Consider the following 14,175-nt stretch of genomic DNA (forward strand, 5'->3'; position numbering starts at 1 on the left):
TTTCTTTCTTTCTTTCTTTCTTTCTTTCTTTCTTTCTTTCTTTCTTTTTGTTGTCCTGGACCCAGTGAATGTTTTCGTTCAAAATAACTAATTACCCTGTGACACTCTCCACCTTCTGCAATTATGTTACCATTGCTCACAATATTTTTGGAACTACTCTTCTGGCACAATTCCCAGAGTACATTTAAATCCACACAAGGAAACAATTCTTATTGTATGGTCACATATTATTTCTTACTCAAAATAGCACTTCCTAGTTTAATCAGCTATCTCCTTTAATGACAAGAATGAGCAGAAAATTAATTTTAGCAATTAAGAAACCAATTTCATCCTCCAAGGTTAAAAATAATGTGTCACAGACCAAAGTAAATTTCAAGAGAAGAGCTCCAAATATGATTTAAGATCATAATATATAGAGATTGAGTCCAACTCTTTTATTTCACAGAGGAGAAACCCAGAACATTAGGTAATTTAGTCAAGGTAGAGCACAGGAGTATGATTCAAATCCAGGACCGTTGACTCCAAATACAGAGTTATTTCTACTGTACAAAATAGACCCTCAAGTATACATCTCTCTCCTGGACTTATATATCCTAATATGTATGTTTTTAAAAAGCAGTCATATTATTCCACAGTTATATCACATAAACAAATAAAACAGGGTAGATATCAATTGAAAAGACAATTATACTTAATAACTATATTTGATACATTACTTGTCTATATTATTTACGAGGACAAAATTCTTCAATAAGTAGTATCTGTCAACAATCACAAATTAGTAGACAGAAACAGCATGGATCTGTTGAGCCTACCAAAGTGGCAGGTTATATTTGTGATCAAGTTTAATTAAACTCAGCAAGCATATAAATAGCACCTACTATGTATGAGGCATTTTTCTATGACCCAAAATCATAATCTATGATGGTATCTATCAAGTCCAAGCAACTATAAACTTTTTCTACCCCTAGTCAACTGCAGACTTTTAAAAGCTCCCTTTTAATATGCTAGGAACCCTAAAGAAGTCAGTCTGGGTCAGCTAGACAAGCAGGTATAAAAGAGCTTTTAAAAGCATAGCTTCCCACAGTTTTAATGAAAGAACAATCTAGTGTTCAGGGTTAAAAAAAAAATTTATCTTCCAACTTTATACTGGTTTGTGCTAAAAGGGTAGACATGGTAGTGCACTGAGAAAGTATTATTAATTATAAGTTGTAGTTTAAATGTTTTTCACTTCCTCTTTGTAGAAGTGAGCCTCTAGAGGGCAGAGACCAAGTTTTTTGTTTTGTTTTGTTTTGCTTTGTTTTGCCTTTCTTGGCACTCAGTACTGAGACCACTGGCTGCAACAGTTAGTGCTTTAAAAATTCTTTCTGACTGACTGGAAGGATAGGGAGAAAGGGTAGTGTTTTAAAAAATAGTTCATGTTAGTGATAAGTTGCTCCAAAGGAAACAAAATAAACTAAATTGCCTCCAGAAGAAAAATATTTATTGTTTTATGCTTAAATACAGCTAAAAATGATACTTCATGAATGCAAATATTCTCTACCTAATAAGGACTTTTTCTGAGTGCTCATTTGGTAGAGAACATTAAATATAATTAAAATTAAAATTTATGAGGTTATCCAATATTTTAATTTATTAATAAAAATGAAACTATTTTTTCTTTAATGCTTTACAAATAAAGTATTACCAGGATATACTATATAATTAATTTTAATCTTTATTATATGTCTTTTGAAAAGAATTTTAAAATTAGAATCATAATTAAGCTTAAAATAATTTATCATGATATCAGGTTAGAAGCAACTTAGAGAAGTTTGAAAAAACTATTAAAATAGGCCCTATAAATAGATAAAGCTATATTACATACCTTTTTGATTGGACCTTTTATAGCTAATGTAATTTCTTTCTCTTCTACTTGTTCTTCTGTCTGCTGCCCTTCATCTTTTCTTGGACTGACTTTTTGGGATGTTTCTACAATGATTGTTCCTAGGTTTTGAGAGGTCAGTTCTTCAGAATCACTTTAGTAGGAAAAATTCAAGAAGAAAATTTATTAAAAAAATAATTCATGTCTTTCCAGGTTGAGTCTTTAAATAATTTTGTCAACTTTAGGTAAAGATAAAAAGAATTAACTCTATAAATGTTCCAAAGGAGGAAGGGTAGAATTATAGAGTGTAGATATCTACATTAATCAAGAACACAAGATAACTATAAAATCTCCATTTTACTTTGTGCTTTACTGTGTGGCTACAGCTGTAATGTTAATTAAAGGAAATGATAGTATAGCAACACGAATCAAGTTAATTATTATTTTCAAATCTCTAATATCCCCTAGGCAAATTTACAATGATGCACACTAGTGGAAATGTCATATGAAAAACCTATCAAAGATAGGCTTACTGATGTATATGAACAGCCAGATGGGCCCCACCATTTAAAACACACTTTGAAAGGGGGATAATGGTAATGCAAATGTTGAGTTGCCTATATTAAGCTTAAGTAGAAGAAATAACTTGTTAGAAGGAACATGTGACTCTTTGTGGATTTTGCTATGAAAGGAAAGGGTAAGAAAGTGAAGCTAATTTAAACTTGGACAGGAGTATTTTATATTGATATGTAGGCACATTTATTAAATGAATAAGTAAATATATAGCTACATATGTGTGTATAGCTACAAATACACATATATCAATTTATTAAATCTTGTTATGTGTAGATATTATATATGTGATAAAATTAACACTTTTCAAAATTTCAAATCATTATATTACAAATTAGTGCAAATTATAGTTGGTTTGAGAAATTCTGACAATCAAATATAAGTTGCCCAAAATCTGGAGGACTCTCTAAAAGATCATGACTTTTTCATTGGCAGTGGAGTTCAAATGGAATCTAGGTTATTCAAGTTTAGATCGGATTAGAAAAACCCTAAGGTGCCTTCTAAATTAATCTGAGAGTCCATGACTCAGATTTCATGGATTTGTTTCACATAAGCTTTCAGAAGACAACGAAAAGGTTGCCAATCATACTGCAATACATAGTGTGTATACAATCTAATTAAATATAACAGAGATAAAGTATAAAACTGCAGATTACAGATTAGGTAATTTTAGCCTAAAGAAAGCAGGGTTCGAGTATGTGGTGAGTAGATCAAGATTCTATGATCCTAGATATTAAGCCAAGATGGCTTAATGAAAGGTGTCGCTGGGGCTTTCAATTTGCCGCCACCTCAAAACAAAAAGAAATGTGGCAAATAAAGAAATGAAAACAGAAAGAAAAATGGGGGAAAAAATAACTCTCCAACATGTAAATACTATTTTTATAAAAAGAGAGCCATTTTGCTGAATTATTGAATTGCATGTGGAATTTCCCACAATGCCCCATTAATATCCTGCACTCTACACTCTGTCAGTACTCTTAGCTACCCACTGCAAGGGTAGCAGGTCATCTACTGGCTTGTCTGTGGTGTCCTCTTGGAGTCTGAGGATCTCTTCTAGACAATGATTCAACCTAATATTCCCCAAATCTTAATTCATACTGCCCTAGTGGTCAAGAAAGACTGGTGACTGAAGAGAGGGAAAAATTTCAACAATGTAGAATGGACAAAATACTACCTAGAACAGAAGAACAGATTCTGGAAGGAAGGACAAGTGAGAGATGGGGTATAAAACTAGCCATCATTCAACATTACCATTCAGCATTAAAAAGGGCTCTAGACTGGTAGATTAAGGGACTATTACACATTTATTTTGCCTAGATTTAACCAAAGCATTTCACTATTTATCCTGGTGAAGAAATTTGGAACCTTTAAATGAGGAAATCCAAAGAATTGTTATTAACAGCCTGATATCAAGTTGCTCTTTCATGTAAAGCCTTGCACCTGGCTTTGGTTCTATATTGGTTTACATTTTTACCAAAACTTGGATAAAGGCTAATCAAATGTTTAGATTAAAAGCTGAATGATTTGGGGATATTTGGACTGGAGAGAATATTTTAAAAAGCATAACATTGGTCTTTAAACATATGAAGAGATATAATGAGGAAGAGAGCTCTGAGTGATTTTGCTTAGTCCCAGATAGCAGAACTAGGAGCATGAGTAGAAATCACTGAAAGTCAGATTTAGATTTGATGTTAGGAAAAGCCTTCTAAGAATTAGAATTGTATAAAAATTAAATGGGATGCCACAACCAAAGTATTAGAGTCCCCTTCCACAGAGTTTTAGTTAGAAACCATTTATTAAGTTAGATAGAAAAAGCATTTTCATTCAGGTACATACTAGCTAATAGTCATTTTTTAGTTAAAGTAATAGTTATCATAGTTATTATAATAATATATATATAACATATCATATGTAGCTATTATAATAGTTTTTTATAATGTAGTAGATAGAAAATTAAGTCATTTCCAAATTTGTTGACTATGGTTCCCATCTTCCATAATACTTATCCACTGAATCCCACAAATTCTCTGTGAGGGTTTATGCTAAGGGATTTTCTGTAGGTTTTATAATATTGCATATTTATTAGTATAAAATGTGGTCTATTCATTTCCCTTGTCTTCATTATTTCAATCAATCAACAAGCAATTATTAAGTGCTTACTATGTGCCAGGAATTGTGCTATGTGCTGAGGATACAAAAAAAAGACAAAAAGCCATCCCTTTCTCATGATGCTTACAATCTAATGGAGAGACAACATGTGAACAAATACAGATACAAAGATATAAAGGATAAATAGGAAATAATTAACAGAGGAAAGGTATGGGGATTAAGAGGGTTTGGGGAAGCTTCTGGTAGAGGGTAGGATTTTAGCTGGGTCTTCAATGAAACCAGATAGATCCCTAGAAGAGGGGAAAGTTCCAGGCATGGGATATAACCAGAGCAAATGACCAGAACCAAGAGATGTAGTGTCTTGTTCTGGAACAGCTAGGAGGCTGTTAGATGACTGGCCTACATTCTTTCTGGTCATAGACACTGTAGATGATATTTTGATGCCACTTTCCTCTTATACCCATGCTATTTTTCTCCACTGCTAACTAACTGGCTCGATTGCAATTTTAATTCTTCAGATACTAGAGGATTCCATGATTAATACAGCAAAATACCATCACACACACATACACATACACAAATTTTGATCTTGTTGATAAAAGCACTCTAACAATGCAGGCTACAACCCATAAATGCCTTCTAAACCTGTGCAACCCTTGTCCATATCCTTCCACAAATCTTCCAGTGGGGTCAAACATGATCAAGGCTTTCCTCTAGCTCTTATGACATGTGGATATCAATAGATCTATTGGTTGTCTATCATTCATGACTTAATCTTGCTACATGACTAGACTACATTTTCATGCAGTAATAGATCTCTTGAACGACTTCCTTTACAGTGATTCTCTTGCACAATTCTTTGTTAGTAACATACTGAGGCCCCCTTCTGCCTACCATGTAGAGTTTCATTTACTTTGGGCAAACCTCAATTTTAACTTTTCAGAGACTGTGGTGTTGTATTGCTTGTAGCTATACAACATCACCAGAAAACAATTGCTATTAAAAAGACAGGTCGTTGTATCAAGGAGAGGCTTAGTATAATTAAAAGCCCTGTTTAATTTCCTAAAGATAATCCAGCCAATTCTCTTCCTTCTTTTCAATTCTTGACCCAGTCCATGTTCATGCACAGTTTATCTGAGAAATCTGATATATACTGATAAACCAATTCTAGGGCTTGGTTTCATCGGCTGCTTATCACAATCTGGAAAACAGGCATTTTTAATGTAGTTAGGCTCCTTCAATCAATAAACACTTATTAAATGCCTACTATAAGCAAGGCACTGTGCTAAGTGATGAAGATACAAAAAGAGGCAAAAGACAGTCTCTGACCTCTAGGAGCTTACAATCTAATGAGGAAAACAGCATATAAACAAACATGTACAAAGCAAGTTAAATTCAGAATGAATAGGATATAATTTAGAAAGGCAATGCACTGGAATTCAAAGGGGTGGAGTAAGATTTCGTCAGGTGGAATTTTAATTAAAACTTAAAAGAAGCCTTAAAGATAACCATTATGTGATTTCTAATACAACGACCTAGGCTCAAATTGTCACCATAAAATTCTCCATTTTCATAAACAAATTGGCACGGCTGAGTTCATGCTACCCACAGGACTTTTCATTCCACTCTTGGACTATGACTGTCTTAAAGGATCTGTGTGAGGCTAAACCATTTTCAGTTACATTTGACAAATCCAATGGTATGTACCCTGTTATAAAAGTTGATTACCAATTGTTAGAGTGATGTCTGCTTGTTATAAAACTATTTCTATAGGGGCGGCCAGGTGGCGCAGGGAGTTAAGAGCGCTGGCCCCAGTGTTGGGAGACCTGGGATTGGTTCCGGTCTCAGATACTTAACACCCACACAAAATAACTGGCTGTGTAACCTTGAGCAAGTTACTTAACACCACTTGCTTTTAAAAAATAAATAAATTAAAATAAATTAAAAAAAAAACTTTTTATAGGTTTTGGTTTGTGTATCATAAGCTCAAGGCTACCTATCAATCTTCTTTCTTAAAAAAGAGGAATTCTTCCTTTTTCTGTCTTTACTTTCATATAATGGGCCCCGTGCTCCTTGAGGGAAGAGACTGCGTTTTTGTTCGCGTTTATATTCCTAGCATTTAGTGCCTGGCATATAGGAAGTGCTGAAAATATCTTACAATAGCTAATAATAATGTCTAACATTAATGTAAGGTTTAAATTTTTTGCTAAATGTTTTAGAAATATTATCTCATTTAATCATCATAACAACCTTGGAAGATAGCCATAATTATTATCCCCCTTTTATGGCTAAATAAACTTAGAGAGACAGAGAGAAGTTAAGTAACTTGCCTAGGATCACACAACTAGTAGCTGTCTGAGGTCAGATTTGAATTCACTTTTCTAACTACATGTCCAGCACTCTCTCCATCATGCCACCAAGTTGCCAAAATTGTGTTTTATCAACTATAAAAAGCTGAAAGAAGGTGAATATTCTGAAGACAGTGAAGTTCTACTTTGGGATCAAATTATGTGAGAATTCTTTGCAGTTGAGTGTTTCATGGAAGTATTTTGTAAATATAACACTTAATTCTATACTATAATCAAGTTTCATTGCTAAAGAACTCAAGTGACAAATCCAAATAAAAAAGGAAGAATGATGTAATACAGTCCCTCGAGTATGTATACAGACAGTATGAATATGCAATAGAACTGAGCAGGTAGTTAATTTTCATGTAAAGCATGAAAATAACAGTATCTATATATATATAAACAACCATAAATATATCATTTATAGAATGAGGTGACAGATAACAAAAGCTTGAGGAATTATGAACAATTAAAATTGAAATATATCTTAAAGATAGAGGATAACTCCTAGTTGGGATGTGAATGAGATAGGATCTCACCCAATCTCAAATCTAATGCTTTCCTAGGAAGACATGGGCAAACTTGTGAATTGTGAACTACATAATGGAATTCAGAGCTAGAGAGATTTTAGAGATCGACCAGTCCAAGTTAATTTTACAAAGAAATAAACCGAGGCAAGAGAAAATTAATTGCCTTGTCTAAAGTCACACAGAAAGTTACAAGTGTTGTTTCTTGTAATAACACACTCCTTGAACATAGAAAGCTGAACCATATAATATCCAAATCTCTAATCTATGGTTCTCTAAGAACAACTTTAAGAAATTGGCCCACTGGGGCAGCCAGGTGGCTCAGCGAGTAAGAGCACTGGCTCCAGTGTCGGGATGACCTGGCGTTCAAATCCGGGCTCAGATACTTAGCACCACACCCAGAAATAACTGGCCATGTAACCTTGAGCAAGTTACTAAACCCCGATTGCTTTAAAAAAAAAAAAGAAATTGGCCCACAATCATACCAAAATTGATAAAAATTTGTTCAACATTAGCAATAAGCTTTCAAAATTTTATTAAAGTATGATTAAAAAGCTAAACACATAGTATTAGAAACTTGTTCCTTTGAAATAGTATGGAAAATTAAAGATCAAGTCTGTTATTCATTTTGAATATAGGATAAGATAATAAAAGTGATGAGCAAAGATTACAAAAAAATCTACTCATTTGCCCTTGTGGATTTATTGTGCATATGTATATAGATATACATATAGATAGACAGAGATTAGGGAAGGAAATATTAAAGATCTTTAGTGTATTCGTGTTGTCATTCACTGGGGCTATATGATTCAAGACTGGAGAGCTGCACCATGATAACTTTAAAGAACTAATTTTTTTACCATCATTCAATTAAAGTTAGTACAATGACTGTGCATAAAACATACATGAAATAATTAGTGAAGATGGTTCTTAATTTAAAGGATGTTAAACAGCTTGTAGACATCTGGTAACAAGCTGAAATGGGTCATTCAAAATTTATCTAACTAAATTAAGAAGGAAAAAATGTTTCTCCTCCTGGGTCGGCATGTCACAAGATAACTAAACCGACTTAGTAGGCTTGCCTGGGAATCCTTAGCTGTCAGTGGTGAATATGCAAAGGGCCAGCAAATTAAATCAACCTGCCAAACTGTCAATTTCAAGCCTCATGACTGCATGAAAATAGCATCACTGGAAGAAATCAAGCATTGCCTTCTTTTGGGCTTCCTGGCACCTATTCAAATACTCATGCAGTTGTGGCTAATTTTGCATGCAAATTTCAGTCAATAAGCTCAGAACAAGACCTCCCAAGATATTTCAAAGGATCTGACAGTATTTTTTCTGAATACCAAATCGACAGTAGTTGAAATTCAATCTCCATTTGCTAGTGCTTTACATATGCACACTGTCCCCTCCAAAGAGCTAAGTTAATGAGAGCCGTACCTGCTTTCACTCATATCCTCCCAGTCCTCCTTATAGTTCTCAAACATATTGCTCATAACCTTGATGGACTGATTGAGAAAAGCCTGGGGATGTCCCGTGGCACCTTTTTTCTTGGCTGCTTTAAATTTAACCTTGGTGGTAGTTGTCTTACATTGTCTACATTGTTCAGTGCTCACCACTTCCAGACTGGGCTCCTTGGGCATAGCTTTGTCCAGGTACAGCTGATTTGACTCCACTTGTAGCTGGGCTAGAGACTGTGCTGGTAGCTGCATTTGAGCTGGAAGCAGTTCTGGTGGCTGGACTAGAGACTGAGTTGGGAGCTGGGCTAGAAGCTGTGCTGGCAACTGAGCTGGAAACTGAGTTGGTAGATGAGCTTGTATCTGTGTTGGTAGCTGAGCTGGTGGTTGTGTTGGCAGCTGAGCTGGTAGCTGTGTTGGCAGCTGAGCTGGTAGCTGTGTTGGCAGCTGAACTAGTAGTTGCACAGGCAACTGAGCTGGTAGCTGTGTTGGTAGCTGTGCTGGAAGTTGAGCTGGTAGTTGAGCTGGTAGCTGTGCTACAGGCTGTTTGGGTGGCCAAAGAGGTGCCTGAATTGGTTGCTCTGGTTGTACTGACATCATTTCCTTCATATGCTGCATCCCTGGTACCTGTATCGTCTGCATTCCATCAACTTTCTGGATTTGATTTGAGTCCTCTACTTCTTGTACCTGCTTCCTCAGCTTTTCATTTTCTTTACTCGACTCATTAATTTCTACTACTTTTTCCTTCAGAAAATTGACTTCTGACACTTGTTCCTTCAGACACTTGACTTCCACTACTTGCTTTCGTAGGGCCTTGACTTCCTCCTCCAGGTCCCTGATCTTGAATTCAAGAATAGCTTTGTCTCTTTCCACAGTTTCCTTCTCTTTTTGTAGACAGGTTAGTTCTTTTTGTTTTGCTTCAGTATCATCTTGCTGATGTTTACAGGAAGATTTTATTTCGTCATTTTCTTTAGTTAACTTTTTATTTGCTTCTTTCAGTTTCCTTGACTTCTTCTCAAAAGCTTTCAATCGTTTTTCCAAATCAATAACCTAAAACAAAAGTGAACACAATTTAATTTTTATTTACTTGTAAAATCCAGAATTGTGAAACCACTGTAACTTAAAATTATGATTACTTTATGAAAACAAAGTTAACTTTATAACAAGGTCAAAATCAATTTGGAGTGTTTTAATGAATAAATAATTGTAAGGGAATGTAGATGAATACATTCTAACATTAAAAATACTACATCTGTTGAGCAAAGAGTAAGTAAATAATAATAGTCTAGATAAAGTGAAACAGAAGTCTAAGATAATAGATACTGTTATCATACAATTCATTGTGAACAGTATTTTCATAGTGGAAAAATTATCTATGCAAGCAAAATAATTTGAAAGCATAGACATAAATCACAAAAATAAAGTTTATATGAATTTGAACATTTAAGTCATGGGCTGCAAACTTGACAAAATGACTGGACTCAAAATTTAACACATCTTGAAAATCAAGATGATTTCAATGGTGCTTACAATTTTCTAAAAGGTGGTCAAATATCTTTGCTTCTTTCTAGTACTGTAACATGTCTTGGACATAGTTTCTTTCTAAAATATTTTCTAGCTGGGAAGACACATTTGACAGTTCCTTTTGAGTCTGATCTGACAAAGGATTGAGAGCTAGAGAGGAACTTCAGATACCATCAAATCCACCTCCTTCATTTTACAGAGGAGAAAACTGAAGCAAGGAGAAGCAAAGTAGTTTTCCTAGTTTGACACAGCTAACACATCTGAGGGTTTTAACCCAAGTTTTCCTGGCACAAAGTCCAGCATCCTAACCATAGTGTACAATAACTCTGATTTTGTCTTAGTTTAGATACTGTAGAATGCTACTTTTTGTCTGTAATTCAGAAAGTTTTGTCTAACAGCTAAAACACAGAGGATAGAGCTGAAGATTAATTAGCTAAGTAGGGTTTCCTCCCCAAAGTCATCTGTCTAAATTGTTGGTATTGGTATTATAAAATGTTTTAGTTTTGCCAGATAATTAAATCAAATCTTGATTATCACAAGCTGGGTAAATCTGTATTTAAAGAAGCCAGTCAAATATTTTGTAATTACAGACAAATGATTTTAGATTTATCGTGCCATCACTGATGAGAAAGGCTGAATGTATTTTGGTTCAGTTTAGTAATGCTTTGCTTAGGCCTGGGTTGCTGAACCCATCACTTCTTAGGTTACCACAGGATAAGAAATGAACATTTTTTTCATTGTTGAATATAATTTTTACCATTTTTCTTATCAGTAGTAGATGATTAAATATAAAATAGAATAACAAAGGCCAGCTCAATATAATGTGAACTAATCTCTCCAATAAGAGTAAGGACTAAACTTGTGATTTCACTGATACAAGAAACTCCCTCTATCAACTCAAGTTAATAAGCTTCTCTTTACCTTTCAAACAACACTAAGAGTTACACTTGTTCAGGTTCACACAGTCAACATGTATCTTCCTGGATTTAAGGCCAGCTCTCTATTGACTATACCATGACTACCTCTCTCCAAGAAAGTATAATGAATTTATCAAAGTATTTTTAGAGGACTCTAAATATACTCAGATGCACGAAATCAAGTATTCTGAGGCCACTAAATTCACTCAGTACATATGTAGAAAAGAACAGGTGCAAAAAAAAATACAAATCTACTTCCAGAATTTTCAATACTAAAATTCTTTTTAAAAAGACTGGCTTCTAATTTATTTTAAAAATAAATGTCCCTCTTTGAATATCTTCCCTGTCCCTTAATAGGCCGAATGTAATCACATGCTGCCTGTGGTGGGAGGAGTTTGCTGAAGGGGTGGAGCAGAGCCCAGAGGAAGCTGGGAGTCTGAGAAATTAGGAGGGAGGGGAAAGGATGCAGGCAAGGATACAGCTAGATTTGTGAGTGTTTGTTTGTGGGAAGGCTAAAGGATGGTGTGGCTCCCTGCTGTGTTATTGTGTATCAACTTCTTTGTTGCTGTGATGGATTTGGCTTTCTGGTGTCTGAATAAATGTTTTGCTTCTTTTAAAGAAAACAATAAATGTCCCTTTAAACAGAACCAGGAGAACATTGTACATAGTTACAACCACATTGTGCAATAACTAACTTTGATAGACTTGGTTCTTCTTAGTAATGCAAGGTTCAAAGACAACTCCAAAAGACTCATTATAGAAAATGCTATCCACATCCAAAGAAAGAATTACAGAGTTTATAAGAATTACAGAGTGCAGCATACTATTCGCTCTCTTTTTTGTTTTGTTTCTTCTTTCTCGTGGTTCATTCCATTGGTTATAATTCTTCTTTACAATGTGACTAATGTGAAAACATGTTTAAATATGAATGTATATGTAGAGCCTATATCAGATTGCACATCCTGTTGGGGATGGGGGAAGGGAAAAGGGAAGAAAATTTAAAACTCAAAAGCTTGTGGAACTGAATATTGTAAATTAAGAATAAATAAATATTTTTTAATCTTAAATAAAAATAAAAAACTGGTCACTTACTAATAGGCTGAAATCAGAAAAGTCAGTAATACTAGTAACAATAGTAATTTCCAAAAGTTATTAGATTTTCCAATTATATTAGTGATGAGTATTATATAATTTCTAATAAGCAAATTTCTATAATGTTACTCCTTTTATTATTTTTTTGCATTACATTCAATCAATCATGTTGTATCCTTTGAATTATTGACAGGGAGTTGGGAAAAGATGCCACATGGTACAGAGAAAAATCTTTCTCAAATGTAAGTCTGACCACATCAACCTTTCCCACCCTTCAATACACACAACTCAATAAACTCCTGTCTAGCTTTCCTTTACCTCCAAGATCAAATAAAATGGCCTTTAAAGTCTTCTGCTAACTAGGTCTTCTCTATTTGACTCCCTTCTATCTACTAGGATATAATGACCCTGGCCTTTTTGCTATTCCTTATACACAATACTCTTGTCTTCTAACTTGATGACTTTTTAGTGACTGTCCCCATATCTGGAATGCTCTCCCTTTTCACCTATGCTTCCTGGATTTCCTCTAGAGTGAGGTAAAATCCTAACTTTTGTAAGATTCTCCTCCTCAACTCCGCATTCCACCCAGTAACTAACTGCCTTCCGTCTGAGATTAAGTCTCATTTGCACTGTATATAACATGCAGATACATAGCTATTTGAAAGTCTCCCCCATTAGAATGTGAAATCCTTCGGAAAGTGGCCATGTGTTTTACATTCTTTGTATTCCCCAGTAGTTGACACGGTTTCTAGCACAGAGTACGTGCCTAAAAAAATACTTGTGGATAATGCTGACAATACAAGAGGCCTTGTCTTTCAGTCAGGAAGACCTAATAGATGTGTGACACTGGGCAAGTCACTTTTTTTCTCTGTGCCATATTTTTCTTATATGTACAATGTAAAAATTGGATTCTACATATCTGTGGTCTCTTTCAGGTATAAATCTATGATTTCAAGTCTGACATTTAATAAGTATGAATCTGAGCAAGTCAAATTAAATTCAAAGATGCAAAAAAAGGAAGCTGAGTAGATAAGAGAGCTGATTTCAAAGCCAAGAAGACCGAGGTTCAAATCCCACCCTTCTCACATATTCCCCCATGAAATCACAACTCCAAACAACAAAACTAGTATTGTTATTTTATTAAATTAGAATGATTTTTTAAAAAATTTGTAAAGGACTCATTGACATTTTACACATTAGTTAAAAGTCAAGGGCGAAGAGGCATTAAATTATTTTAACTTTTTTTATAAAACTTAAATAAGTTGACAATAAGTTAAAGATAGCCAAAACAACACAGGGATATAAAGTTAATAACTGTATTACTTTAATTATCTTATAAAAAGGTGAGGTTGGAAAAGAGAACAAAACTTAAACAGTATCCTTCAAGAATCTATATAGTGAGGGGCTTCTAGGTGGCACAGTGAATAGAGCACCGCCCTGGAGTCAGGAGGACCTGAGTTCAAATTCAGCCTCAGGCACTTAACACTTACTAGTTGCGTGATCTTGGGCAAGTCACTTACCCCAATTACCCTGCTCCTCTCCCCTGCAAAAAGTAAAAAAAAAAAAATTTTAGGGGCAGCCAGGTGGCTCAGCGAGTAAGAGCACCAGCTCCAGTGTTGGGACGACCTGGAGCTCGAATCCCAGGCTCAGACACTCAGCACCACACCCAGAAATAATAATAACTGGCCGTGTAACTTTGAGCAAATTACTTAACCCCGATTGCTTAAAAAAAATTAAAAAAAAAAGAATCTATATAGTGATTTA

General features: G+C 34.7%; 1 protein-coding gene across 1 annotated transcript in view; it reads right to left on the reverse strand.

Annotated features, from left to right (window-relative positions):
- The window catches only part of CNTLN (centlein), a 492,075-nt gene that overhangs the window by 165,583 nt on the left and 312,317 nt on the right, over positions 1 to 14,175 (reverse strand). Inside the window, exons 16-17 of the mRNA XM_069090553.1 lie at positions 8,862 to 9,928; positions 1,868 to 2,018 (exon numbers count right to left, since the gene is read on the reverse strand). Of these exons, the coding sequence (XP_068946654.1) occupies positions 1,868 to 2,018; positions 8,862 to 9,928 (1,218 nt within the window). The remainder of the gene's footprint in view (positions 1 to 1,867; positions 2,019 to 8,861; positions 9,929 to 14,175) is intronic.

Source organism: Petaurus breviceps, unplaced genomic scaffold, assembly GCF_028583685.1.
Source record: "Petaurus breviceps papuanus isolate PSGF00001 unplaced genomic scaffold, PetGlider_PUasm1.0 187, whole genome shotgun sequence".
Classification (NCBI taxonomy): domain Eukaryota; kingdom Metazoa; phylum Chordata; class Mammalia; order Diprotodontia; family Petauridae; genus Petaurus; species Petaurus breviceps.